At 26.2% G+C, this 26440-nt stretch overlaps 1 protein-coding gene across 1 annotated transcript; it reads right to left on the reverse strand.

Moving 5' to 3' along the window:
• Positions 1-2828: 2828 nt before the first annotated feature.
• LOC145836041 (uncharacterized) lies at positions 2829-23810 on the reverse strand. Its single transcript, XM_082943831.1, has 14 exons — positions 23698-23810; positions 23167-23255; positions 21498-21639; positions 17403-17588; positions 14621-14793; positions 13586-13683; positions 12786-13014; positions 10057-10119; positions 9060-9189; positions 7008-7075; positions 6729-6947; positions 6390-6532; positions 5924-6030; positions 2829-3596 (listed from the first exon to the last, which is right to left on the reverse strand). Exons 1-14 carry the CDS (start codon positions 23782-23784, stop codon positions 3420-3422), a joined length of 1911 nt encoding a protein of 636 aa, XP_082799957.1. The 5' UTR covers positions 23785-23810; the 3' UTR covers positions 2829-3419.
• Positions 23811-26440: the final 2630 nt, after the last annotated feature.

Raw genomic sequence — 26440 nt, forward strand, 5'->3', positions numbered from 1 at the left:
GCCACCGGAGAGTTGAAGGTATGAATAATTTATTGAGGAAACATCACCCCGGCTTACGCACTGCCTAGCTCGAGTGCAGTCGTTGCTTTGTATAAAGTTAACGGACTTTTATCGTGCGGCGTAATAATCATGTTGGAAATTTATCAGTTCGCCCCTGTTGTTTGCAAGCAAACTTGTATGTAAATGTTTTTTATTAAAAACTTATATTATAAATTTCTTGCATACATATTGAAAACCAGTTTGTTGCAATTAAATTTTTGAGTAAACAAGTAATTTTTGTTTTTATTTTTGAGTTTCAAATTAAAATGAGCACTACCTACAAGCTAAAATAGTGTTAATTTACAAAATATTATGGTATTTCAACTGACGTTATCTTTAAATATAAATTTACTTAGTCTTTTTTTAAGTTTTTTATATTTAGTTTTTAAACAACAGAAAAGATTTCTTAAGTTTTGTTATAGCTTTAAATAGTTTCATAAAATTAAATCCGTTTTGATGCTTTATTTGTGTTTTTTAAATAAGTTTTAGCTAATAATTTTTAAGTAGGTTTGATAAAAATAGATTAAACGATTAAGTAGATATTTTAAGCATTTTGTAATAAAACGAAAATTAGACTTCTAGATACTAAAAATAAATAAATTTTAATAAAGTACTTTGATTTCATAAAGTTTTTATATTTTCAGTTGCCAATAAACTATTGACAGTAAAATATTTTGATTTAGTTAGTATATGTTTTTAATTTAATATTTATGTACTGTCTGTAAATGTAAGCTTAGTTTAACAGCTAGCTAAAATAAGTTTTAGTGCTTTATTTCTGCACCTAAGTATGTATATAAAACTTTTTTATTTAAGTATTAAGACATAACGCTGGTTTTAGACCATATATACTTAAATAGAAACTTAAGGTCAAAAGTTAAATGAAACCTTTAGCTTTATCACTTTTATATTTTTAATCTTTTAGTTCAGGGGTTAATAGAATACATCCCATCAAGAAAAAAAGTTCTAGCACGCGATACTCTGTCGTTTACTTAAAACCATTGGACAAAATTATCTAAACTAAGTTACTTTGTAAAAACTTTTAAGGTTAATAATTAATTGTGAGTCAGTAATGATGCTAATTGAGTAGTTATATTAATTAGGTTTTTTATGTAGTTTTTTTTAATAGAAAAATAAACAGGAGTTTGGTATTTTACTATTAACTACTAATAAAATGTTGTCAATATCTATCCTATAAATGCCTTTATCTATAAAAAATTTACATGTTGTTTTTTTTTGTGTATGTAATTTTTTTTTAGTATCTATAGTAACTTGTTATATAAATGAGCTTTAAGAATAGAAATTTAAGCATCGACTTTGACAATGAGAGAATAAGTAATGTTTTTTTCAAATGTAACTTTTTTATATTACTTTTGTTAAAATTAACAAAGTCATATAGCTACTTAAACAAAAGCATAAGCAGAAAAATGCTTTATAAGTTTAAATTTATCGTAATTGTAAATTATTGATAAATTTTTACAAACAGAAAAGTTTGTTTATATCAACCTCGGGTAAAAAAAAGCATTTAGAGTTTAAGTACTTCCCTTATAAAAATAAAACTTAAATTTATAAAATGAATAAAATGCTGCCTTTATATGCAGGACATGTGTATGATCTAATTCTAATATTTAATATACTTTTTTTTTTTAGTTATATTTAAGACACATTTACGATTTTAGTTTTTCAAATTGATAGCGTGCAAATTAAATAAACACTTTTCGTTTTATAGCTTAAATGATAGTTTTATTTAGTCGAATCTTACAATTAATTAAATACTAAACAACACAAATTCACTTTAAAATAGTATTAGTTTATCTTTACTAAATTTGATTTTATTCTTTTATTTTAGGTAAAGTGGTATGAAAAAAAGAAGAAAATTAAGCATTAATACAACTTAATTTTTATTTCTGTAAGTTTCGTTTATCATGTTCTCATAGACCAGGAGTCGACAAACTGCGGCCCTAAAAGCAAATATCTGCGGCCCGCGAGGTACTTTTTAGCTACAAACATACTTATTTAAAACAATAAAAACAAAAAATTTTGTGATAAAAAATTACAAATACTCTTAATTCAATAAATATTTTTTGCTAGTGCTTTAATACTGCTTATTTAATAGTTTTTTTTTTGGTGAAAAACAGTATATTTATAGTATTTTTTACAATTGTTTTAAAATAAGTGCAGCCCTCGAAAACTTTTTTCTAAATAGTGCGGGCCGCGAGCATTTTTGTCTATGAAAATTGGCCCGTGAGTCACTAAAGGCTGTCGACTCCTGTTATAGACTCTACAAATTTCTACTATTTGAAATATGCAACATTTTTTATGCACAATCATCAAATGCTCAGTCGTCAAATTAATTCTTTAATACTATTATTAAGTTGATAAGTAATCACAAAAACTAATGATTTCTTAGTACAAGTTTACAATGTAGGTAGAGTCTACTTACAAGTTTATTTAGTATTGTAAATAAAAACTACTTGCTTTCTAAAGTTTAAATAAAACGAGGTTTATTCACACAACCAATGTTTGAACAAAAAGTATAGAAGTATAGAAATATTTCGAAGAAATTATTTGAAAAATATGTGTTAAGGAAATTTATAAATCATAATTGTTTTTATTTAACTTATTATAACCCAAAACTTCGATAGAAATCAAGGTCTAGTTTTATGTAAAAATTTATCGAAAACAACGTTTGTAGTATGTAAAAGGAAAAAATAAAAAAGACAACTTAAAAACTATTTTTGTGTTCATTTAATTAACAAGAAGATTGCATGTAAATTTTATTATAACCTAATTACGAAGTGTACTCGTTTAAACTGTAAATTCTTTGAATTTTTAATTATGATCAACTAGCTACAAAAATTTTTTGTTCATTTCTAACTAATAGATAAACAAATAATAGACTTGTCGGACACAACGATAACTACTGCATCAAAACTTATATCAACAAAAAAGGGTTTATATAACTTATTAAAGGTTTTAAATTTTAAAATAAAAATTTTATCCAGACTCTTATCCGATTGCTTTTTCTTTTTTGTTTTCATTAATAAAGTATTAGGTAACACTCTTATCTTTTATTATTAAAGCATAAGACTTTTGAAATGTTCGAGACTTAATCATGTACTTTAAGAATAAGTTAAAGGGTAAACGTTATACTCAATTTCAAATATGTCAGAAAACAAAAAATGCTTTTTCTATATTCTAGAAAAATAAGAAAATTACTTTATCTAAAGTTTTTAATAAACAATACTTTAGTTTTTTGATCGCAAGCAAGAGTATAAAAAGTAATTGGTTATTTACATCTCTTAAGGGTTCTAATCAAAAATCGTGGAAGTTAGACAAAAAATAAAACTTAACAGAGTTTTTTTTTTAGTTTTTAAGACTCCCTACTCACTGAGACTCTTCATCAATTTTTTTAAATCTTCGCTCATCATCTCTGACTTGTCCAAACTCATCATTTCCGCTTCACTGCATCTTTCAGTGACGTCACAGTTACTATCGCCATCTAGTGACAGTGGAGAGCTTGATTTGCTGCTTGATGTTGTTTTCACTGGTTCAACGTCCTTTGAAAAAATTTTGTATAAGTTAAACAGTATTGAATGTAATTTAAAATGTTAGTTGCATTGTTTCGTTTACTATTCAAAAAATTGCAAAAAATTATCATAGTAAACAATATCAAACTTTTACCACTTTAAATAAGATATCATAAAAATTTAGTTGACATATGTTTATTTTTTGTGTATAGTGAAAGTTCATTTTATATACTTTTCTAACTAAGTTTAAACACAAGCAAAGTACATCATTTGAAAAAGTTTAAATCTCTTAAAGCTCTTAATTTCATAACTAATTTTACAGTGCGTATAATTTTGACTTATAACGTTTTTCTGTTTTGATTTTCTCTTTCTTGGAACGATTGCAAAAATTGTTGCGTTGTTTTTAAACGTTTCGCAAATGTTGCATTTATCATAAATAACGAAAGTTACCTACGCTTAAAGTTATTAAATCAATAAATCTTTATTTTAACATTTTTTTCTACAAAAAACACAATTTTTCATTGACAATCAAACGCGGTTTTAAACGCGAAAAGCAATCTGGTTTAATTTGTTTCTAGTTGAAAACGTCAAAATATACTTGTTTACTTCAAATATTTCTTAATTAAATTTTAGAAAATAGCCTAAAGCGTGAAAGTTTGGCTTACGAAATACGAGTTCGAGAATGTTTTTAGAAATTTGTATATTTCCTGAGGGCAAAGCGTGTCTTTGTTTAAGTTTGGGTTGCATAAATTTACATTGCGTTTTCTAAACCACAATGTTAAAAAAACAAGTTTTATAAGACACGGTTTTGCTAAAAGATTTTTCATGCTTATATTTGGAATATTATAACTGATGTTTCACAAACTAGCAACAACTTTTTACAATGCAGGCCGAAAATATTAAATCAATGAAAGAAACTAAACTTTTTAATAGTTTATATAAATACTTTATTAATATAAAACTTTTCTGTATTCATATTCAAATAATACTTAGTGTATTTTATAAAACAAAGCACGTACTACTTTATGACAACTTCTACCTTGTACTTATAAGGATTGTCATAAACGGTTATCAATAATAACTTGTTTTTGTTTTTTTCGTGTTTTACACTAAATGATAGCTAACAATATGCTTACGTTTATTTTGATAACAAATACTAAATCAAAATTATAAATGTTTCTAGGTGCAAGTTCATTTCTTAGTAACTGATAATTTGTAGTTTTTGAGTTACTATAAAATTATGAAACTAAATTTGTTGTATTTTTTTAGTATTTGTTTATGCTTTACCATATTTACTTAACTCATTATTTTTTAAGCTTTCGATTTTTTCGAATAATTTAAAAATCATAAATTAAAGAAAAACAAAACATACTTAGGAAGGTTTTGTAATTCAAAGAGAATAATAACAAAGCTAAATATTTTCATAGCTTCAGCTTTGACAAAAAAAAATAGTTACAGCTTTATAATTAAAAGTTTATAACTTTAACATTATAAGTTGTTGTTTTTTTTTTAAATTTTGTATCAAAATATTTGAAAAACAATTAAGATATAAAATAAAGATAATAATCTATTCTTCGTAAAAAATTGCTACACAATTCCAACCGTCAGATTGTTAAAACTAACAAAAATAGCAACTTAACATTTAAACAGAGATTTTAAATAGCTTTATAATTTGTTCTTATAAATAATAAAGTCTATCATTGTTCTGTGAAACTTTAAACAACTTAATTGTCTTATATTATAGTTTTACAATGGTTAACTTTTTACGAGCAGTTTACCATTAAAGTTTTCAATAAAAACTACATAAAAACTAATTTATTTTCAGTTGGAATCGAAAAATCTAAACTATAACTAGTTTATAAGCTATTTTATGATAAAATATAAGCTAACTCGTAATTTGAATTTTAAATTCGTTTTTTTTTCTTAAGCCTGTTTTTTTTTTGTGTTTATGGCTTATGATTTCCTATGTTAAAACTTTTTACATATTGAAATGTTATATAAAATGCAGTTTTAGACTTCTACAGTACATTTTCTAAGACGAACCATAACAGTGTGTTTATTAAAATGTGTTCTAGTAGTCGTAGATATAAAATTACTTTTACAAAACTTATATTCGCTCCACTAATATAATCTAAATAGCTTTTTATATTGCTATACAATGTTGAACACAATGCAATATTCTAATTAACAAAAGGTTCTTCAACTTATCTTTAGTTTTTAATCCTCTTAAGTTTTTAGCTTTAAAACTTACGTTAAAACTACTTATATTTTAGTATGCGTTTTAGTTTAAATAAAGACAGACTATGAGAACATTAGGATAAGCTTTAATTACACAACAATAACACATAAACACTTACTTTTGTTTCTTTCTTGATGTTATCATCTATGCTTTCTACTTTTACCTGCTGACTTGAAGGACTTGGTGTGTTTCCATCGCTCATTCCTGAGTCTTCATAGTTTGATTCTATAAAATTTTTATATTTTAATAAGTTTTATAATTGACGGTAATAAGTATAGCCAATGGACCAGTTTAAAAAAAATTTAGGGTCATACACCAAAAAACAGCGATAATAAAACAACAGTAAAATCACTTAGCTGAGTTTTTTTGATCACGTAATATGTTCAAAATCAATTAAGGTTGAAATAAATGCAGTAAATAGACCAGGATCGACCAGGATCTCTTTTAAGACTTTTTTTTTGAAATCAAAATAGGTTGTTTTACAGCAAAACTTAACAATCATGATTCGTAACTATCATATTTGATTAAAGCTTAAAAATTTTTGTAAAAATAATTATTTTAACTTTTTAATCTATATAACTTACCAGCATTATTAGAATTCTTCTGCAGATCAAGTACAGATGATTTTTCTTCACTATCATCATAACCTTGTTGATTTATTTCTAATTTTATTTTCTTTGCTTCGGTGATTTTTAAATTCATAGGACTTCCAATTGAAACTGATTTACTGGAATGTAATATATATATAAAAATCTAATTTACAAAGTTTACAAATAATAAAATAGAATACATAACTTTTTTATTAAAGTTTGATATGGTTTTATATGTAATCTTGTTTTTTGTTCTTTTTAACAAAAAAAAAAGTTAAAAAAAAAACGAAGATTCAAACATTTAAAAGTTATAGATTTTTTTTCGCCACTTACCTTGATTTAGAGAATTCATCGTTACCCTTCTGATTGCTAAGTGCGAAACTATCCCCAACGATTAGTTGCTGGTTGTCATGGTAACCACCGTTAACATCCTTTACGACGTCACCATTATGTTGATACACTCCCTGTTGCTGCTGTTGCTGAGAGTTCTTCATGTAGTTCAGCATCATTTTTGAGAAGGAGTAAGCGTCTTCTTCAGGCTTTTGTGCTGCTCTGTACATGCAACATAAGTTCTTAAATTGAAATATAAAAAAATTTATGCATCTAATTTACCTCTTTCTAGATTGCATCATGTTCCTTTGCACGGCTTCAGGGTCGGCATCATGACTGGCCAAATGATGCTGTAAATAGTTTAAAAAGTCATTTAAAAATAAAAGTAGATGTTATAAAAAATTTGGAAGTATGCAAGTATGCAAGAAATGAATAAGTTACTCGTACAATCTATACATTGCTTACATACAAAGGCTGTAATTTTATAATTTGCTAGCTGTTTTAAGCAGTTCAATATCTGATTTTACAATTTTCACTAGCTATAAATATTATAAATTCAACAAATAAATCATCTTTCAAAAATATGTCAAGACTCCGACAAACCGGATAAAAACCATATAACTTACATAAAAAACACGATCTTTATTTGCATTAGAGTAGGGGTGGGCAACGTACGGCCCGCGGGCCGGATCCGGCCCGCAGAGTTGAAATGACCGGCCCCCAACCGTTTTTTAAATTTGAATAAGATCCGGCCCGCAAATGAAAATGACCGGCCCGCGAGCGAAGTGACAGGCCCGCAAAGGGTCAATATTATAAAACTTTGTATCATATTTTTAGAAAACAAAACTGTAAGAATTTGACTTAAAAAAAAATTCTAAAAAATAACTTTATAATTTAATGTGTACCAATAGATACACCATTTTGTCCTAATATTTTGTGTTGTTCTAACTTAGTTTGAATATCTTTTTGTCACATTACCGTACGATATTTTATATACGTAGTACGTACTCTTGACAATTACAATGTCTATTATATTTATAGTTATTATTTGAACATGTGACATGTCTCAATCTACATCTTAAGCTGTTAGACTTGAAAAAGGTTTGTGAATTTAAAGAATTCAAAAAAGTGATCAACTGCATCTATAAAATTAGATTCTTGCCGGATCCAAAACTTTTATTTAAACTAGAATCTGACCGGATCCGGATCTCGATTTAAAATTAGTATCTAGTCGGGTTCGGATCTAAAAAGTCATCATTCGGTTAGATCCGGATACCGGATCCGGTAAATAGTTAATTCGAGATGCTCCGGCCCGCAATTGACAATTTTTTTCTGAATCCGGCCCGTTGTGTAAAAAACGTTGCCCAACCTTACATTAGAGTATGAAGCTTATTGATTAAGATGTCTTTTATTTCTATGTTAAACGCGAAAGCCGTATTAACAAGGTGAAACCTATGTATCGCCAACAAAATTAGCTAGTTTTACGCAGACTTGATTGAAATTTGTGTTTCTGCAGTCAAAACTTAAGTACAGACTATTTTTAATACACATCTAAAACTGTTTATTTATTATTTTAGTCAAAATAAATCGATACAAATAGATTTACAGTTAAATTAATTTTTTATTAGCTTTCATTATAATTTTTAAAAATTAGTATGTAAAACAAACGTAACGTTTTTCTTCAATTTAGTTTGATAAAAATAAGTTTTAAAATTTTGTATAGTAACTATTATCGAGTTTAAAGCAGTAAGTATCTCACTATTTTAAACTAAAAGTTTAATTATGATTTAAATTTTTTTTTAATGAAAGCTTTAAAATGTAAAAATACAATACCCTTTTTTTAATCCTAAGAATTACATTGAATCTTAGCTGTTTAGACTTTTATCTGTGTTTGAAAATAGTTTTATTTCTTAATAGGGTTTAAGGGGTGAGCAAACTGCGGCCCGTCAAACATGTAGTTCCATGCCGTATGTAGTTTTCACTTTGAAAACAATTTAAGCAGATGAAAAAGTAAAAGGCTTAAAAAAAATGTATACATGCGCCCTTTTATGTCAATATACTGCTGCCTATTTTATGTTAACTTGTTTACACATTTGCTGTTATATAAAATTTGTATTTTACATTTTTCCTTAAGATGACCCGCAAAAAATCATTTTCATTAAATTTCGCTGGTTCCTTATAAGAGGCTAGCAACCCCTGATTTGAATAGTGACAACATGTTTTTTTTTATATATATTTACATATTTATATTATTACGTATATATATATTCTTTAAATATATATTTTTTTTTAGAATGTAATAAGCAAGAGCAATTAAGAAATATTATACTTTACCTTCAAGTGTTCAGATCTTCTAAATCTCTTATCGCACAGTGTACAAGGGTAAGGTCTCTCCCCAGTATGAGTTAGGATGTGCCGCTTGAGGTGCTGTTGTCTCCCAAAAACCTTGTTGCAATATTCACATCTGAATTATAAGTATTCATATTAACATTAAATGTATTGATAAAACTATTTTTTACAATTTTATAAATATTGGTTCACTTAACGTACTGGTTTGTATAAAAGGTCTCTTGTAAAGTTATAAAAGTCTTATACAAGTATCAATTTATAATTGTTATTCTAAGAATAAATCAAATATTATTTTTTTTTTTTAAAGAAGCTTCAAATATGTATAGATCATTCATACATGTAATTTAAACTTTTTGTTACTCTAGATACACTTAGAATTTTGTTAATGCTTTCGGCTGTATACTATTATGCTTAATGGCATTTTATTATTATTTTTTGTCAGTTTAATATGTAAAGTAATTCAATTGTTGTTACTTTAACTACTTAGGGGTATTTAAACACTCTTTTTAAGAAGTTGCAATAAAAATCGTTATATGTAGATAACAATACCTAAAACTGTATACTTATTTTTGATTATAAAATATCAAGAAACATTTGATGGCACAATCATAAAAAACACCTTGAAATTGAGCTTTTGATTTTAAAAATAAGTATAAATTCTACATGTAAATTCATAAAATATGAGGTTTTTAAATTCAAACTTTAATCAATTTGTTTTTCAATTTAACTACTTTGCATTCAATGTTAAAGCTAATGGATTTTTTTTTCATGATTTCCGGCCTGGCAGATAAATCGAAATCGTTTTCAAAATAAAATTATTAGTGTAAATAATATGTTAGTTTAATTTATTCTAAAACTTAAAAATATGAATTAAGTTTTGTAGCGTTTATAAACTTTTATGTTTCATTTTAGTAGTATTTTAACTAAATATTGGTCAACTATTTTTCTTTGGTATTAAAATCAAAATATAAAATTTACTTACTTAAACTCTTTCTTTGGTTTTTCTTTTTTGTTGATGAAGCTAAAGTCATTTTGTTCCTCAATCCTTGAAATTTGTTTATTTATTTATTTTAAACGAACAAGTTTTCAAAAAGATTGTTAGAAAATTTTAAACATTCAAATGTTCTACAACTTAAATGCTTTCATGCAAAATACTTGAAACAGTTTGACTAACACTCTTACTAAAAAATCTTTACTACTTAGGAAGTAAAATACAAAAAAATCGAAATAAAAATATTTAAAAATATGTATAAACAGCGAGGCAGGACTTAATAAAAAACAGGATATAAATTTAATCGATAAAACTTGCTGACTAAGTAAAAACTAGATTTTTTTTGTTTTAATAACAGTGGCGGCTTAAAGAAAGAGTAAAGATTAGCTTAAATATTAAAATAAAATTCAATCATAGCAAAAAAGTAATTGTTTGCCTTTATGTGTAATATATGCAAAATACTAATGTCATGAAAAAACTACTATAAAGCCTAAAACTAACTATAACTTAATATTTAGCTGGAATTTTAAAGTGTAATAATGTATCAGAGTATACTTTAAAGTTTTCGTTTAACTAATTTATTTGCGAATATTATGTCAAGAACAACTTTTAGTATATGAGGGTCATAAAGCAGTTAAAACAATCAACATTTGTTTTTTAAGGTTTTAAAACAAAATAAGGTTTTATAAAATAGTAAATTTATATTTTCTAATATTTTTAAACTTAAGTTTACTTGTATAGTTAAACCACCAATACTTTTCTATTATTTCGAACTTGTAAACTTTCAATACTAAGTTGTTTTATGATTTTATCAACACATTTTCATAAGTTCAATTAAACACTACTGAAATAAACAAAAAACTTTCAATAAAAACTGAAGCTCTTAAATAAAGATTTGCACTTCAAAAAGAGTTGTGCAACTACTTTCAATAAAGTAGTAAACATTAAATTAAATGCGAAAAACAGTAAGTAAAAACATCAGTAAAATTATTATATTTCTAAGACTGCCAAGTGGATTCAAAATTATGTCCAAAAGCATTTTATACAAAGTATACTGGTTTTTATCAAATTAAGCTAAAACTTTGTACTTTTATAAAAAATTAAAAAGTAAACTAAAAACACTTAAAACTTTAAAACCAACAAATTTCTGTTTAAACCATTTTTTAAGAACACCAGTGAAAACTTCATTTAAAAAACAGTCCAAATTATTTTTAAATGACTAAAGGAAATATAAAAAATATACTGCCGTTTAAGAAAAAAAAATTTAGAAAGTGTTAACCAACGATAATATTCTTTAAAAAAGATTGTTTTTCTGATTACAAATTTTACTCAAAGGTACAAAAACTGATTTATAACTTCAATTCACCAATCGAAATTCGACTAAAATAAAAAGAAAAAAATTAAACTAAAAACTGAGTTCTTATATACTTGTTGAAATATCTTAAGACATCACCTTAAAAAAACTCATTCTGGAACTTTCGAATTGTTAAACATCAAAGAGTCGTGGGAAACCCTGACTTACCACATCAAAGAAAACTTACGGCAAGATACTCTCAAAGGCCGTCAGAAATCTAACACATATGAAAAGGACAGCCGAGTAAATTTTCAACGAACAGTCGATCGCACGAAAGATAAAGCACCGATTTGAAAAGTTCAAAAGGCAACCGTGCTTAAAACCATGCGACAGACGAACTGCGCAAAAAAAAACGCCCCCGGGGCACCACACGCATCACAGCAGGACCGCAGCGCATCCACGGACCAGACGCCTGTTACATAGCAACTGAAGCTGCTTAGCAACGGCCCCGGGCGGTTTTCGTTGCGTCGTTGCCAAGGAAGCCTGTCGAAGGTAAACACTTTTGCAATTCAGTGAGCTTTTTTTTGACAACAATTTGTCGTGATTGAACTTTTGGTTTTATGAGATTTGATTTTTTTTGCGTAAAATGTTTTGCTCCGGCAAATAGCCAAAAAAAATGTGATACTTTTTGGCAGAGAAAAGTTTGTTGTATTCTCCATATAGGAAATCCCTCGGTGATAGAAATTTTGATTTTAGAAATTTTCAATGTTATAAACTGCCTTTTTTTGTATGAAAAAAGCGATTCATTAGTTTTAAAACACTTAATGTTTTTAATACTTTTAAGAGGGTTTTTCGCTATTAAGAATAAGTTTCGACAATATATACTTCATATTTTTCTTACATACTGATCGATTTATTTTAGTTTCGAACTAAAGTATACTTTTGAAAGTTTAAGTCTAGCTTAACTTTAGCTCCAAATCTTTAATACTTTTAACAGTGTCTAATACTATAAAATTGGTTTAAAATCTACATTAGTTTGTTTATGACTTTATCAAATATTTAATTATTAAAGATAATCTTTTACAATTTTGTGCTAATCTCAATAGCATTTTACCATTCCAAAACATTAAAAAAAGCTACATGCATCTAATTTTTGGTCTAAGTACAACTACTTGTAGCTATTTTCAAACACACTTTAGTTTCTAACTTCAAAAAAATAACAGTTTAAATGTTATTTTCTTTTTTACAAAAGATATTATGCAATTTATAGAAAGCTGTAATTAAAAACAGCCGAAAAAAAGCATACAGTCAGTTTCACAAAATAACTGTTAGTCAACTTAAAAACAAAATTAGCTAGCGCAACTAGTTCACGAAACATGACAAACACATAACAAATTATACTGATATTTCTATTTCTCAGTCATACCTTCCTTCCTTCTTCTGGATATTCCCCAAATCTGATCCATTATTCTTCACCAAACTCAGAGCACCAGGGACGTTTTCCTGCGATGATTTCGGTGGAGCGTTGAGAAGGTTGATTGAGTGGTTTATCTGGTGGTTCTGGTCGGCGTTTATGACTTGCTGCTGCTTTCTCTTGCTGCTGAAGTAGTCTGCTAACGATTGATGGTCGATCGTCGCTGTTTCGAAACTGTCAGCTGTTGTATAAAAAGATGAGTTGAATAAAATTGTAAAAAACTTTACTTTTAGTATCTTCAAAATGTAATGTTGAAAATAATTGCAACGTTCTTCTATCAGTGTTTAGTAAAATCAAACATAAGAAGTACTTTTTAACCCATTATTATTGCATTTGATTTTTACAAAGTTTATATATTACTACTAGCCGTTTTTTCTATGTTTTTTATAATGATCTAAAGGTCTTTCAACCAGGTCAAATGAAAGCACTTATTTGATCGTCATTCTTAATTGTGCTTTTGAAGATTGATTGTTGCTTTGGGTTAAGTAAATTGTAGACATACTTTTTTTGAAATATAAACAAATAAACATACTAGATGGTTATGTTTTAGAAACTTTTATTTTTCTATTTGATATACATACTTCTAAAGATGATTTATTGAACTTTTATTAAAAAATTAGATTCAGCTTATTTTTACATTGTACATTTTTACAAACGTTTACCCATAATGAGCAGTAATTTTTCAAAACTACTTATAAAGCTTTTGTTAAGCTAACATTTGTTTAAAATAAAGAGTTGTATAAAAATCTTACTTTTTCGATGGTAGCTCAAATTAACTTTAGGGCGCATCAACGGTGGTTGATCCTCTTCTTTTTTCGCAAATCTTTCATGTGATCTTTTTCTTGTCATCCTACGAACAAATTAAATACAAAAATTTAATGAAATGCTTAGCTGTTTCAGAAATACCAAAAAAACATTTTTTATTAAATTTATAAAATGATATGTTTATGCAGGAATATTGATTGTTTGTGTTTACTGCAAAAACTTGGAAATTGAATTGTTGTTTTTTATAATTGTAATTGTCTTATGTTGGAAAATATATACATCCACAACTTAAACGCAATCTATTCTAAAAGAAAACAACTGCTCCTACTTTAAATTTAAATCTACTACTTGAAAATCGTTCCCCCTTGGGAGTTTGTTTGATTTATTGCTCAGCTGAACGATTAATTCAGAAGGGGGTAAGAAGGCGGTTTGTGTGAGCAGTTGTTTGCTTTTTAAGAGCGGAAAAGTTAAAACTGGATATTTGAACTATTAAAACGATTTAAGGCAATTTACCGGTGTAATTCGAAACATTGATTAGTTGTTAGCTCTGCTCATTAGCTTTTTAGCAGCTTTTAATGACAACTTTTTCTATAAAACAAATAGTCTGTTTTAGACTTTGATTTTTATTTTCTTTGACCGGACAAAACTTTGGTTTTGTTTTTTAAAGCTTGACTGAGTTTTTATTCCTCAGTATAAAACGTTTAAAACAAATTACGCATTCATCAAAATAATTCCTTTTGTGAACATGTGTTGACAAGCAACTTTAAAAGCCAACAATTTAATATTTTATAGCTATTTATAAGAAAAGCAAGTTAATCAAATTCTAAAACTAGTTTGGTTGTCAACGGCTCAGCTTTTATCGTTCTTATTTTATTTTTGAAGAAAATTAAATTTATGCCTTATTTTGTCGTGTATCCTTTTAGTTTGGTAACATATAAAAATGAAATAGATTTTTGTCACTTCATTAACTCATTTATATTTGACCAAAAAATACTATCTTACTAATAAACATATTAACTAACGCAGCCAATCTATCAGCAAAGTTTTCACCGTGGTATTTGTCAATTGCGTAGCTTCCGTTCACATTTGAGGGAATTCCCCTGAAAATGTCGTTTTGCGAGGTTGGCATTTTGGAAGTCAGGGCATCGTGGTTTATTATGCTTGGTTTTCCTTGACTGTCGAACACAATGAGATCCTTTGAAAAAAAAAAGTATTTAAATTCCAATGTTCAACTTGCTTTTTAACAAGCTATTAACTTTACTTGTTCTTTAAAAGCTAAATTTTTAAGCTTAGTTAAGTAAATATGTATAAAATTTTATATCTGCTCATTGTACTTTTTTAGAAGGTTTGAAAAGTGTTTCAGTTTTATTTTTTTCACAGATTTTTATTTAACATCTAGTCTAGTTATAAAAAAAATATTAAGCTTGGAAGTACCCTTATAATATATATATTTACTATAAGTAAGGTATATAAAGATTAAATTATTATAAGAATTTTAAGTTAATTCTTTTTTGATTGAACTATTTATGAAAGTAATAAAATATTTTCTATTATATTTTTAAACATTTTGGTAGAACCAAATACCAAAATAAAAGATTTTTAAGCAAACAACTTAATCAAAAAAAAAAGATAAAAAAGAAAGCGTAAATACAGCAACCTTTTTAAAAAACGCATGTGACTTAATCATAAAATTTGACCTAATAAACTTCACTCAATTTAATTAAAGTTTATGAATCTTGCTGTGAAGTTTTGACTTTCAACAAATTTTGCAAAAAGTTGTCAATTAAATTCAAACAGCAGCTTAATTAAAGAACTAAAAGAATAAAACTACGAAATGCAAAAAATATAACTAAAAACTTGATTATAAGGCCGAGTTCAAAAAATGCGTATTTTGCGATTTCATCCAGCAAAATTTTACTCATAATAGAAAAGTTCATTAACCGCAAAAGAGCTGCAAAACTTTTTAAACAGCGCACAATTTTCAACAGCTGCGTGAAGTAACTTAACCCAGGAAATTTCGTGAAAGGAAACTTAATGACGTAGAAACATCCTGCTTTTTTGCATTTTTATTCATTTATATGCATATTAAAAAAGAATAAAAAAACTGCATGTTAGTCATTAAACATTTAAAATTGTTTGAAAAGAAGTTGTGATTGAAAGTTTTGAAAAATGTAATACATAGTTTACTATATATGGCGTTATTTTAATATCTTTAATATTAAACGATTAGAATGTACGTTAAAAATTAAAGCATGTTTAGTTTCATTAAACTTAAAAATAAACATATAAATACTTCTCTACAGTTAATTTGTGAATATAAACAGTTGAATATTAATTTTTAGTTCTTCTTAATTGACTTTTTAAATTTGAGCTTTTAACACAAATACATTACTTTAACACAGTCAAATATTTAAAAAAGTCTGGTTTGTTCATTTACCTAAACCGCTTTGAATAAATTCCTCTTATTTGTGTAAAATTAAGTATATTGCTACCTATAATTTCAAGGAAATTTTAGGTAAATGCAATGTATAATGAGTTTATTCAACATAATGATAAAATCTATGCTTGAGTAGTCTATAGCCTACCTGTATAGGTTAATTATAAGGGTAGACTGCTCTACATAAGGTTAGTATGAGTAAGTAATTAGGCATTGTGCTAGTTTTATAGTTTACCATGAATATTATAGTTATGTACAGTTGAAGTACTAAAACTTAAATTGAGAACTGTAAGTGTATAACAAAAACTAGTAATAAAATTAAAACTTAATTTTTTAAAATTTTACTTTTACTTTTTATTTAAACCTTTATCATATTGTTTTACTAACTGTGCTTTAAATGTGTATTGTAAACAAAAGTTCATGTAAGTAACAATTAACAAGTAATATATTGAATTAAGCAACATAAAAAGTTTTCCAAGCTTAGATTGAAATCAGTTTAAATTATATAACACGGTTCTAAAATTTTTTTTTTTTAGTTTTCAAACTTTTATAGAACTTTAAAAAAATCTAAAAAAATATTTGTTTGTTTAATTAAGTTTTAGTTACTATGAAATTAAGAACACATTTTATAACTAATTTTTTTTTTAAGTTAGCAAAAATCACAACACAAAAAAGGCAAAATGCGTATACCAACAAAACTAGCAAGATATATTTAATGCATGCAACTAAGTTTTAAACAATTTTAAATTTACTCAAAAACTACGAATTAAAATCATTAAATTTGTGTAGTAATTATAATTTGCTTTTATAATCTTATACAACCTGCAAACATTAAGTAGAATAAAAACATGTTCGATTTGTATCGTACTAATTTTTCCTTAAGTACCTTACAAAAAAAAACATTTGTTAAGTCATAAATATTAAGCTAAAATATATTTAAGTTCATTTTGGTATGTTTATATCAAGTACATAAACAGCAATTAAAATCCACTTTGTAAAAACTTAAATTGTTTTTAAGTGCATTATAATCTTCTTTTTATACTTGAATTTTATACTCTTTAATTCTTATAAATACTGGATGAACAACTCTATAATATATGAATTCTTAAGTGTATTTTATTATACGGTAATGAGTCTTGAATTAAAAAAAAAAAATGAAAAAGTCTTGATTAAAACTTTAGACAACAAGCTGAACTTTTGTTGTCCGTATTGGAAGCTATTCTATCTTTTTTTGATTTGTTCTAGCCGATATCGTATAAAACTACGTGTTAGTCAACAAGAACTTTATTTAAACTTTAGTGAACTTTTAAACTTTAGTGAACTTTTAAACTTCAGTGAACTTTTAAACTTTAGTGAACTTTGCCTACCGAGTTGTAAGATCGAGGGCTGTACGGCACCGGGGGCTTCCGAATTTTTCCCGCCAACTTGTTCATCAACCACATGTTGTTGGGTTTCACACCGGGGGCTCCACCCGTGTACCCGTGGGTCTGGAGAAACTCCTGGCATTTCTGGTAGACGAACGGGTTCTGCAGGAAGCAAGCCGTGCACAGTGTCTGTTTGGAACAAGGTTGAGCGAAATTTATTTTACAAAACCAACTTAAACTGCTAGTTTGACTGTTTAGTTTGCAACAGCATCTGTTGAAAATTCTTTATATTAATCCACTTTTAAATATGTTTAAAAAATTTGTTTATTAGGTGAAATGTTATTCTTTAATAAAAAGTATATTTTAAGTAGATTTCTAACTGAAATTGATGGCTCTGTGAGTTAAATATAATGAACCATTTTTTTTTGTTTTAATTTAGAACGTGTTTGAAGAGTGTAAAATTGTATAACAGAGTTTGTTCATTACGCATGAGACCAGTTACAGCTTTAAACTACTGTTTAATTATTAACAAGGTGCTAGGCTCAAAACCTGGTGTTATAAGCAGGCCTAAGGGTAATCTATAAAATTCACATCACCTTTCGCAGATGGCTGAAATACGTAGTATTATTTAATGAGGATAATTAGCCGGGCACTTGTATATTAATTGAATAGTTTAAAATTTACCTTAAAGTTTTGCTAAAGAGTTTAATATTATTTTAAACTTTAAGTCTTATCACTGTTAGGCAATAAGTATACAGAAAAGTTATTAATTGATTGCAACAGTAGTTAGTAAAGTTTCTATTAGTTTTACAAACTAAGTAGACAATTTGAAATCAAATTATAAGTTATTCTAAATAGAGTAAATTAAACCCACACAATAAAATTTAAAATGCACTGTAAAAAGCTTAGTAATATTATCCTAAATTCTATATTTAAGTAGTGATATTGTTAATCATTATAATATTTTTTTAAACACAAAAACTAGCAAATTAACTTTACATTTATTATGAAAGTTTTTTAATAAAATAAATCTATATACAAAAAAAAATAATATTTCTCTTTGTGCCAATTACCAAGCAGCAAATATGTTTTAGACATATCTTAAACTTTGTACTTGTAAAACATACATAACATACATTGAATTTAAACACAACAATACTTTTATCCTACAGAATTACATTTTGCTTAGAAAGCTGTTTATCTCTAAGCTCCCTGTCTTAGTGCACAACGCGTACAGAGGCTAATTAACTGTAAAGGGAGCAACTGTTGCCATGGCAAAGTGCGCAGTAGGGGGCAGCGAAAGGGGGGTTGAACCACAAAACAGGTCATTAATTCAATTACTGAGACATAAAACAGACGCATTTCAAGATAGCGGAAAAATTTGTAAGTAAAATGTTTGATATCAGTATTATTGTCAAGGGGACAATAAACTGCAGTGTTTGTTGTAAATGTTGAATTCTTTGGTATTAAAAGTATTTAGTTGCGATGTATTACATGCGTTTTGATTAAGGTTTTAAAATTACTTAATTAAAACTAGTCATGAAACAATTAAATGTTAAATTAGACAGTTACTGTAGTAGTTGTTTTGAAACATAACTGTGTCATCAATGAGTATAAGGCAAAGAAAAGTATAATGGTGTAATCCAAGTATAAATTTATAAGTGTGCAGGAAAAAAATTAAAAAACTTATAATTAACTATTAATAGAAATTTAATTAGAAAAAGCTAACACTTGAAGCAGCATGAAGTTTTATTGAAAGTTAAAAAAACTGAAACTAAGTTTTAAATATGAAACAGCTACTTATAAAAACTTTAAACTATAAAGTATAAAACTTTTCAGAAAATAAAGCACTTATGGTTGTTATTCGTATTGAATTTCAATTAATTTTGCCTGGAGCCATGTATTAGCCCCTAGGGCCAACTATAACAAACAACCTACAGCTTACTGCCTTCCAACGAAGTTTATGAGTGTGTTTATACCGCGAAATTTTTTAACGTGTATTGAATTTTAAAGTTGCTATCAATTGTTAAAATACTACATTTGACTTTTTTTTTTCAAATTACATTTTAACCAAAGGCTTAAAAATGTTAAAAAAAAATATAATATTGCATACAATTTACATAGTAGAATTAATCAAAACTGTTATTAAGTAAATTAAATATTAGATTGTGTTAGCTAATATTATTTTTAGGTCTAATTTTTCTAATGTTAGTTAACTTTTTATTTTAAAACATAAAATAAATCTTTAAAAAAAAAATACTATTTAATTTGTATAAGATTAAAGTTGTTTAACATTAAAAAAACTATTTATTGAGCTTCTTTTTGTTTTAATTTTTTTGTTGTGAACTATTAACCATTGAGTTAAAATTAAATTGATATAAATTAAGTTGTAAAAACTAATTAAGAAGTAAGGTGTTGCATTATTCACTTAATAGCATTTGAGTTTTTAAACACGTTTAAATTAAATTAAAGGCAATCCTATAATTGAAATTAATACTTAACTATTAACAACACGCATGTTAGAGAAAGTATTCGTTTTTTAAATCTATTTTTGATTAAAAAATTCTGATTTAAAAGTTTGCTTTTTTGTATCAACCATCAATAAAACAGTTGTTTAGAAAGAAATATAACAATTTAATTTTACTATCTGAATTGGCGTGTCTTATTTTAAATGGGATTCGTACTAACAACAGAATTCGCTTTTAAAAATTTTTCCAAGCATAAGGACTTTTTAATTTCATCCCTAAGCTTGAGTCCCAAGGGGTGTGTTTCCTGGACTACTAGAGCTTTCATAGCATCGTGTTGGATTTGTTAAATAAGTAAGAAATTATCTCAGAGGTGACGTCTGAGAAGAATTAAATTTTATTGTCATGAGAGTTGGAATTTTTCTGCTTCTTTGTAAAGCATTAAGTTGAACGTTATTTTTTTTTTTAATTTTGCTTTTGAACCAAAACAATTTATTTGGCTATTTTTTAAGTTTTTTGTTGATTGGTGTAACAGTTTTGGGCATTTTTTATCAAATAGAAATTAATGTATGTAAAATTTAAATCTTTGTATTAAAATCTTATAAACAATTTAAAGAAAACATTATAATTTTTTTCCCGAATGAACTAGTCTCGTAACTTTGTGTACACTACGTGCCGTAGAATACATTTTTCAGTTAAAGTTAAAAAGTATAAAAAAAGTAAGAAAGTTAAGTGTTTTCTTCAAAAATCTTTATAATCGATTATAAGTACAAAGTACATATGTATATAAAACGGATATTTATTAAATTAAAACTTAAACAGATCACAAGTTGAACATAAAATAATAACCGAATATTTTAGAAAACTAATGAAAAATAATAAAGCGATATAAATAGACAGAAAATAAAATTTATACTAAATTATAAAATTTAAAGTTAAGTTTTCGTTTATAGAGTTTCTTAAAGTTATTGAAAACCTGTAAACAACAGAGTAACGTGATTTTTTTTCTGTTTTATGTACAAGTTTAGGGTGCTGTGTAACATACTAAAGTTACTTGTTAGCTATAAAGTTCTGATAAGTTTGATAGGTTGACGCGCGCGAACTTCGTACAGTTTTGATAGACAACATGCAACGCGGTTCGAGCAAAAGTTTTACGACAACAGTGTTTGAGCTTGCCTGTTTTAGTCAGCGCAATATAAGGTTGTGTACACTTAATTATTTTTAGTTATAAGTACAAAATATTTTTAATCAGTTGATTGTAAAAACTTCAGTACTAGAAAGATAGTAAAGTTATCTTGTTATACATTGTTTAACACGATTAATTTATACATTTAAGTAGTACATGCTGCTTAAGTAAGATCAAACTTATAGTGTTCAGTTTGATTATTTTTAATATTTTTTTGTTGTAAATTAATTGTTTTTTTTTTTAAGCTGAATGTGTAAAAGTGTTTTCATTAGCAATGGTCTAACTTAAAAAAATGTTTCACAATCTATAATTCCATACACTAAACTACTTTAAACTTTATAAAGTACTAATTTATACCTTTTTTATTTAATTCTATTATATAGCTGCGAAATTGATACTAAAAATTACATATACACCTTTATGTACTTATTAGCTTTAGATACAAACCTCCATAACGGTATTCTGACTGAGTGATAAATTGCTAGTGTATATATAATCGAGGACTTTTTGGAAACCAGTCGGATTCACAATATCAGGAATGTCAATTGTAATTGGAAGACTCGTCATATGGGTCTTGCTAAGAATGTCCCTAAAACAAGTTATCCTATTAAAAGTGTTTAGTAATCTTATCTAAGTTAACTACAACTAAAAAAAGTATGTTCTGTATTACTTAAAAAACGATTGATTTTTTTCTATAAAAGTTTGTTGTAAAGTAAGCGATTAAATTTTAAATATAAACTTCCTATGAAATATGTTATTTATAATTATTTTAAAAACGTTATATTAAAAGAAACAGAATTAATTGTATTAAAATACAGTTCAACTAAAAGTATGTAAGATTTTAAAACTATATTTACGATTAATTACTGTAAATAAACGATGACCAGATAAAAAGAAAAATAACAAGTAATAATAACAAACTACAAAATACATTAACGGGAATTTACATCAATAGTTTATTGGTTTTTCAAACAGTGTTCTCGTTGTATTAAAGCCTCTGGGTGGTATTTGTTACCAAAACCGAATAACCCTGTTTTCACACAAAAACTAGTTTTGATATTTTGCAGATTAAAACCGAGTTGATTTGTTTATTTCAAGTCTGCGGTTGTTGTAAAAACATTTCATTTAAATTGGTTTAAGTAATCACTTTTGTTGGTTTGACCACGTAGACAAAACACCAAATGTATTAAGATATGTTTTCTTTTAATTTTCAAAATTATCTAACACCCAAGTAGTATTAATTTGTATCATTTTGCTTCACTAGTACATATATGCATGCGAAAAACCGTTTAAGACAATGCAAAAATCAAATAATCACGCTATAATCCTTGAAAACTTAATGTTTAAAAATCAAGTCACTCTTGCATCAGGAACCAGCTGCTATTTTGGTGGACTAAATTTGCAAAAAAAGCACTAAAAATGCACTAAAGATATTTCTGCATTTATATATAGTTGTTGTACCCTTCAGTTTAGTGGTCTATTTTTTGTAATTTTCCAGAAAGACAAAGCTTGGTTACACAGGAGGTGGAATAAACCGACTAAAGATTTGTTTTACTTAAAAAGATCGTTACGTTTTAAAATATACATTTTTAGACTTTAAATTAAATGTATAACACTGTAAAAATTTACGTAGTGTTTGAAATAAAGTTAATATGGTTTCTTTTTAATAAACCTTACAAAAACTCTCATAGCTCTTACTTTAAGGCGCTGAACACACACTAAAGCCCTGGGGGCAACAGTTAAATCACAATATGCATATAAATATTGAGATGGCCCTAAGGTATATATAGCAGAAAAAATTGAAACTTTTTTATTTTCTATAAATATAAAACTAAAATAATTAAATCTTTAAATATTTTTCTTTAAAAAGCATACAAAATCTTTAAATAGTTTTAAACTAATTTAAAACTATTTGTTAAACTTTTAATACTGATTTTAATCAAGAATGAAGCTATCTTTAACTTTTTGTTACTACTTAAGAAATAGACAAAACAACTTTGGAAAATTAACTCAAGTAAGACAAAAACAACAATCTTAGCACTTTAATTTTACAGTACAGTTATTATATAGTGTGTCCTAAAAAACCAAAATATAGTTATTTATATCGAAAGCTAACTTGAAATATCCTAATGAGGCAGACAGAACGTTCGCATGAGATTTGAATTCAGCTCCTTGCACTTTCACTGTTACGTCACAATGAATTCCCTTTAATACAAAATAACTTATTACTAGTATTTGATGAGTTTTAAAACTGTTTTAATTTTATTAGTAAGCAAAATGTTTTTTTAATAAATGACTGAACACAAGATATAAGTGTGGATAAAAAGTGGTTTAAATTAATAAATAGATTTTGCTACAATATATACAGAACAAAACAAAATGAATAAATATATTTTTTGTATTACATAAAACAAAAGTGTATATCTTAAACAGAACAAAATATAACTTGTTAAGTTAATCAAGTAAAGTGGTTTACTATACTTTATAAAATTGCTAAATAATTTTAACAAAAATCATTTTAAATGGTTCCTTTTAACAATAAATTCAGATAACACTGAATGATACTGGTTGATACTTTTCTCTGCCACTTGAGTAGAATAATTAACTTACCTTTAAACTTATATTAACTTTAATAACAACAACAAACCTTCATACGTTGTTTATTGAGTTCCTTGAGGAAATAAGAGCTGTGTTCTGGGTTAGAACAAGTGTAAACCCGTGCAGCTCTATCCATTGTACTTAAAAAAGATTATAAAAGGCTGAAAAAGTTTCAAATTTATTAACAAGTTGTAATGATATTTTTCTCAAAAGCTTGTTGTTTGATGATTTTATGGTAAAATAGTTTTTTTTGCTTAAGTATAAAAAATATCTGTATAAAAATATTTAATTGATTTTTTTTTCTATTTATCCTTTACAGGTTTAATAAATATGTTTGAAAATATCTCATATAAATAGTGTTGTAATAAACAATAATTAAAAAGCTTAGTTCAAATGACATTTATAAACGCAAAAAACAATTAAAATCTGGTTACAGTTAATGTTCAGTTCTTTCTGAAAATTGAAAGCTCTTATGTTTGACAGACTCTTAGTACTAAAATAACAATAAATATATTTTTGAAGTATGCAGAATAAATCTTAACTTTTATACTAACATGGATTATACTACATTTACTCTTATATTGAAAGCATATACATATAAACATAAGTTAACTGTAGCCATTGTTAACATTAAGCTGCCAAAGAGATAGCTAAATCAAACACTAAAGGTTTACTTTTGGTAAAACAGAAAACAAAATGTACTATTTTAAAAACCAATACATTGACTTAACCGGCAAAACTTTAATTAAAACAAGTGAGTGTTTACTGAATACTGAATTCAAACTAATTGTGCGACTATACAAAAAAAAATTGGAATTTTACAGAGCTGCCGACTTTTCATTCTTTGAATATTTATGGTCTGAATACAGTGCTTAAGTCTTAGCTATTTTGTATGTTATAACAAAACTGATTATTTCCGTTATAAACAATATTCTTTTAAAAGTTTAATAAAGCTTACATATACGGATATCCGTTAGAAACAACAGTTTCTAATGAAACTGTATAAGCAAAGTATTGAGAATTTTTATTTAATTATCATTTTCACATGTTTTAACATTACGTATTCTTTTATTTATATCGAGAAACTGTAATGTTTCAAAAAATTGTTTGTTTTAAACATACTTTGTTATGAAACGGTTCACAAGAAAACAATAGATAAATCTTACAAAAAAATATCACAGTAATCTAATATAATTATAGATTGAAAGATGTTTATAAAAAAAAATCGTAATGTTAGTAACAATTTATAACTTAAGCTGTCAATCAATATTTAAAAAAAAATATTTCAGTTTTTGCTTAACATAAGTTCAAAACCACATTAACAACATATCTATGTTAAAAACAAGCAAAATTAGAAAAAAAACCCTATGTAAACTTTAATAGATTTAAGCCTAGTAAAGTTTTAAAACCTGCTTAAGCACGTTGCGATCTAACATCATATTTTAAAAACTAAAAAAGAAAAAAGAAAATTTATATAAATAATTTGTTATAAAGCATTAAAGGAAATTAAAACTTTTTGTAAAAATAAAATTGTATAACTTATATCTTTAGGTGTTCTTAGGTAAAAAAAAACAGTTTGTAAACAACTACTTACAGCTATTGTATAGTTTACATTTACTGCAAAAAGAAAAACCTTTTACTACCTAGCAAAATTAAATGCATAAATATTGTTACAGTACAGCACAACAAGTTAAAGGTTAAAGGGTAAAATGCTGCTTATTAACTGTTGAAGAGATTATACTCTGCTCTATTCAAATGCACTTTTAGAACAATACTTGTGCTTGAAAACGACCTTAAAACGATAGTTTTTGTTTTTATTGTTGAAAACATTACCTTAGAGAAAATTTAATTTAAAAATCAATATAAACAAAAACTTTAGAAACTTTTAAAGCAAAGCTTTCTATAAAAAAATGAATAAAATTTTATATAAAATACTTATATTAGTAGATAAAATAATTATTTAGAATTTAAACTCAAATGGTGCTTAAAAAATTAGTTTAAATATTTTCATAATGTATATTCCAAAGTTATTCCCCACACATTACATTACATTTAAAACAAAAACATGACCAAATTTAATTAAAATAAGTTATTTAGCTTAGTCAGCTAAAATAATCTAGTCAACTAGTAACTAAAACTAAACTAAACTTTAAAAAAAAAAATAGTTCAAATATTTCTTTCTTATTAATTCTCCAAATTTTGAATAAAGTAAGTTTATACAAAAAACTTTTGCGTATGAATGACTTCTTAATTAAACTAAAACAGTTATTTTAAAATGAAATATCTATTTTTTTCGCTGTAAAAATTCTAAACAGTTTTAAACTAAACTCTACAGTGTAATACAACTCTACTAAACTAAACTCTACAGTGTAATACAGTGTACTTCCAAATGAATTAATGTTTGTTAGTGTAGAGTGCATAAAGATACACAAAAAATAAAAAACTAAAAAAAGAGAACCTTGTGCTATAAATGTAGTTATGTTTTATTACAGTGTAAACTGAAAGCAAAAAAAAAATTACACCTTATAACATAATTCGAAAACGTGCAAAACTTTAAAAAACTTTTAAGCTCAAGAGTAAGACTAAAGTGCTGATAAAGAAGCATGGCAAAATCGAAAAGAAATGAAAAAGGCAAACACATTTATCGAACTACTTTGTAGTGCTTGAGCGCCACACAACGGATGAATAGTTGGTTAAATTTTATTTTATTGAACTATTTGGTAGTATGAGCTATACTACTTTTGTAAATAAAAAGCTTATAAAATATAAACTAGAGTATAAAGTATTTAGAC

The sequence above is a fragment of the Thalia democratica genome, chromosome 5 (assembly GCF_965202585.1).
Source record: "Thalia democratica chromosome 5, ktThaDemo2.hap1.1, whole genome shotgun sequence".
Classification (NCBI taxonomy): domain Eukaryota; kingdom Metazoa; phylum Chordata; class Thaliacea; order Salpida; family Salpidae; genus Thalia; species Thalia democratica.

What these genes read in the sequence shown, in the direction of transcription:
- LOC145836041 (XM_082943831.1), bottom strand. Translation starts at nt 23,784, where the DNA reads ATGGATAGAGCTGCACGGGTTTACACTTGTTCTAACCCAGAACACAGC. An exon ending in TTTGAGCTACCATCGAAAAA is followed by an intron (nt 13,015 to 13,585) that starts GTAAGATTTTTA and finishes TTTATACAACAG; the next exon opens with CTGACAGTTTCGAAACAGCG. An exon ending in AAACCAAAGAAAGAGTTTAA is followed by an intron (nt 9,190 to 10,056) that starts GTAAGTAAATTT and finishes CTTATAATTCAG; the next exon opens with ATGTGAATATTGCAACAAGG.